The 4,256-nt window shown below is 48.5% G+C and overlaps 1 protein-coding gene across 1 annotated transcript in view; it reads right to left on the bottom strand.

The window, feature by feature from the left end:
• BCOR (BCL6 corepressor) overlaps positions 1–4,038 on the bottom strand; it is a 38,259-nt gene extending 34,221 nt beyond the window's left edge. Inside the window, exons 1-3 of the mRNA XM_008948380.1 lie at positions 3,907–4,038; positions 2,302–2,380; positions 3–1,403 (exon numbers count right to left, since the gene is read on the bottom strand). Coding sequence (XP_008946628.1) covers positions 3–1,403; positions 2,302–2,380; positions 3,907–3,992 — 1,566 coding nt within the window. The 5' untranslated portion in view covers positions 3,993–4,038. The remainder of the gene's footprint in view (positions 1–2; positions 1,404–2,301; positions 2,381–3,906) is intronic.
• Positions 4,039–4,256: the final 218 nt, after the last annotated feature.

The raw sequence follows: 4,256 nt of genomic DNA, 5'->3' as shown, positions 1-4,256 counted from the left end.
CCGGTGTCCCCGCCGGGGCGGGGACCGGGAACGATCCGGGAGGACGGTGCCGTGCTGATAATTTCAGGCCTGTAGATGGGGCAGCCATTCCCGGGAGAAATGGTTTCCTTCTGAACCATGTCGCTGCCGGGCAGGTGCGTCCCTGCTCCCGCCCTGCTGTGCACCAGCACCGTCGGCGTCATTTTCTTGCTGTGGTCCAACTTGCCAGCGGTTTCCGCATCAACAACTTTCGCTGACAAGTCCAATGGTTTGTCTGTGACATCTTTGGTCGGGGTCTGCTTTTCCAGGAGCGGAGGGGACCTGCCATCTTTCCGGTCGTGGCCAGCTTTCCGCACATGGGGGGTGGCTGGCGGGGGGCCCTCCCCAGCATCGCTGCCTTTGGGGAGCTTCCCATTGGAGAGGCGGGAAGGTGGAAATTCACCGCCGACGTTCACGTACGTCTTTGGGAGGGTCACAGCGGAGGATGGAGAGGTGGTGATCCTGGGGAAGTGTTTGTGGAAATCGGTGTAGGCGTCCCCGGCCTGGGTGGGCAGGGGCAGGCGGGGGGACGGCCGGGGTGAGTGTGGCAGCAGGAGCGTGGGATCCGCCGGCATGTTGGTGGGTGCCGGCTTGGTGGCAGGGACCCGGGGCTGCTTGCTGCTCTGGATGTGGGGGTAGGCATGTGCGTCGACGGGGTTGCCAGGGCTGACGCCCATCTTCCATGACAAGCTCTTATCCGGACAGTGCACCAAAGGTGGGATCGCCGGTGAAGCCGAAGCAGTTGAGAGCCTCATGGGCGACGCAAGCGATGAAGGGATGTGGGGGGCAACGTAGTGGGAGGGAGGCAGGTATAAAAAACGTTCACCGTTCGTACATACGGGCGAGTAAGCCAGGTGCTGCGGTAAGCTGTAGGTGGACTGCTGAGGTAGCAATGCCTTGTACATGTTCAACGAATACTTATTTGGTGAGTCAAGGAAAGGGTATATGGTGGGCGTCGCACCCTCCATATAGGGGTTTACCCAGGGGAGCCTTAGGTAACTAGCACCATTGACACCGAGGGGACTCTGCTTGTCACCCGCAGCTCGGTCCAAACCCAGCGTCTCCCCTGTCGGGACAGAGTTTTTTTGTATTCCAGGTGGTGTTTTGTATATAGCACTGAAGCCATTCGGCGCCTTTCCAGAGACAGCTGCGTTTTCTACCGCTTCAGGGGGATTAGACTTAAACTGTATCTCTGGATTTCTTTCAGGGGTAAATCCAAGCCCGGCTATCGAACTTGTAGCATCCCGTGATTTTTCTGAGCTGAGTCCACACAAGCTGGAATAGACAATACTACCGGGGACTCTGAGTCCTTCTCGCATGAGTCCAGACCTGTCCATACTCAGAGCTGCAAGACTGTCAATGCGATGTGCTGTAGTCGCATCCACCTTTACAGAACAAGAAGTACGTTACTTTCACATTTCACTAACATGACTACCCCTCAAGCCACAGATACATCAGCATTTTGGAAGAGAAACAATACCAATGCAGACACACTGCTCATCATGAAAACATACAGAGGCTGATCAAGCTGGAAAATGGGAGAACAGGAACCTATGAAACAATATCAATCGCTGCAAATGTTAAGACAAACCTCTTTGCTTCCAAAATTCATTGGCTAGAAAAAAAGGCATGAGGACCCATAGCCCCAGTAGTGAGAGGTGGCCCAGAGACAATGCTCAGTGGCACTGCTCCCATGCAGCAACCAGCTCCTAGCCCTGCCACAGCAAGAGGATATGGGCTGTGGCATGGAGCATGGAAAGTGAAGAACGTAGAGCCTCTCCTCCTCCGCCAGGACCTCTCCCCCTGCCGCAGCTCTGCTCCAGGGCCCGCCTCTGCTACACGATTCATGGGGCGAGGCGTCTGAGGATGCAGGACAAGGAAGGAGCGGTAATCAAATTTCTTCCCTGCTCCCCACATACATTCAAAAGAAGGAAACCACCAACTTTGCTGAAATGTTGATGTGCTTAACACTTACATGAACTACCTTTCATGTTGCATGACATTACTCATAACAGAGCAAAAAGTAAAAATATGATGTCATACAACAACACAACACCACAAAGTCAGCATCAAGAGATTAAAAAGATAAATAAACAAAGCCCCATTTCACAGTTTCACAGAAACAACTCGCATGTGCCCAAGCCCGGCTAGAGCTGCAACAGAAAGGTGTTTTAATCGTTCCTGCGAATGGATCGCGTAGCAACACCCAGAGGAGTGGGCAGGAGCCAGGGTGGGGAGGACAGGCATGGATTCAACGGTAGCACGAAACTTTTAACTTCTTACCACACTGTGATTCAGGTGATTTTCTTCCCTCAACTCCAGTCTGCTTTTCGGTGCATCACTATCGTTAACGGGAATTTTCCTATTAAAAAGCAAAAGCTTACTATTTGAAAACATCCTGCTCCCCTAGATCAGTGCAAGGTAATATCACTCAGTATTTTGATTCCCCTGGAGAAGTCCCATATGACACCTTATTTATCTTTCCGCATACTCAAGCACAGTGATTACTTCAGAAAGCAAGGACTGTTTGAAAATAAGCATAAACGGGTTTGACACCAAGAACACACCAAGCACATCTCAGAGCAGCCTCTTCCAACACAAGTGATTTTTGTCAAGGTCTTCTTGTTTGCCCCATGCCCTTTTGTTTTTCCAAGGAGAGAATATCCTATTTTAAACACACCTTGTTAATGTACCACCCCTGAGTGCTGCCAAGAAGCAAATGAAAATACACACACTAATATCATATGAACATCAGCTGTTCCATGCTAAAGAGGGATCCACACATCTGTGCCATACCAGTGCTTGCAGCACTGGGACTTGTTACCACAGAAAGCACCAATAAAGAATATACCTTAATGCCAAATTTCTGATCCCAGGGATAAAAATCATTGACATGCAGTAGAAAGAAAGTTTCAGCATCACCCAAAAGAACTCCTTTCAATCAAGGTGCTGAAAGGCACATCAACACCTTAAAGCAGAAATGTGATTTTAATGTATTTGTTTTTAGAAGATTCACCTTTCTTGCAAGTAGCACATAAAATTATTATCTCTAAGTAACTTGAAGGAAAGTGGAGAGGGAGGGTGAAAAGGCAAAGCGAGATGCTTGGCCATTTTCCTTCATATTATGTTTGCAAAGGGCATTCCCTGCAAACACCAAAAACTTTCCCCAGCTTCTTGGAGGTTCTTCACACAACAGTAAGAACAAGGGCTCAAAGAGAAAACAGAAAAACACTAAACCCACACAAAACTGGCACAGAGAACCGCAGGCATACCTGCAGCTTCTGTTCAGGGTTGTGCTACTTTTTAAAAAGCTGGTGTTTAAGGTGAGAGGACACCAGCAAGTGCCCACGTCACTCCATGGAAAACTGTTAAGGACTGTAATTTTAATCACCAAATGAATTATATTGAGAAGGAAAAAAGGTGGGGAGGAAGAGAAATTCCTTTGTGGAAGATGGAAAGGCCACTGTTCCTATTTCACAGGACAAGCTGTTAGTCTGAAGGCAGGGGATGCCAAGTCACAGACAGGAGCCCCTATGCCATAGAGAGTCATCACAAGAACACGTGCACTATTTGGTTTAATTCCCCTTCACAAATAGGAATTAATAAATTAATTGTAAAAGCGCGTTGAAAGGCTGCTTTGGCAAGTAATCTCTTTAAAGGGAGTCCCCGCTTCACTGACCCAGGTTGCCTGTTAAATAGTAAATCAGTGGCTGCTCTACCACTCTCAGTGACGTCTTGTTTCTCCCCCACTGCCCTCGCTCCGAGCTGGGCTGATCTCGATGTGAGGCAGCAGATATCTCTTCCAGTATAAGGGAAGCGAGCAAACTCCAAGACCTCACGCTGCAGAATTACAGTGTGGTTTAACTTGCCAGAAGCTTAAATATTTACCTGTCTTCATTAATTCCACACATGCGGACCCTTTCATTGCTCATCCAGCTATGAACGTTGCCATACAGGGGAGTTGCAGAAAGCATGACGTCTCCTTAAAAATCGCCGCTTTTCTTCACCGTTTTATATTCTATTAAAAAAAAAAAATAATAAAGGGAAAAAAAAAAAAAAGTTGAGCAGATTTGTCTAGGAGGAAGTGCAAACATCACTGTGGAGCAGCCAGCCTCCCTCCGGGTAATTAATAATGAATGCAGGATTGGTGCGGGGAGTGAGCTGCCTACGTTAACCGCCAAGGGAGATACCCTGCAATAAAGGAGCAAATTGAGGGCATTTATAGGTCAGAGGAGATG

The sequence above is a fragment of the Merops nubicus genome, unplaced genomic scaffold, assembly GCF_000691845.1.
Source record: "Merops nubicus isolate BGI_N331 unplaced genomic scaffold, ASM69184v1 scaffold40649, whole genome shotgun sequence".
NCBI lineage: Eukaryota > Metazoa > Chordata > Aves > Coraciiformes > Meropidae > Merops > Merops nubicus.
The sequence above is the reverse complement of the archived record's forward strand: the minus strand, read 5'-3'. Positions and strand labels throughout refer to the sequence as shown.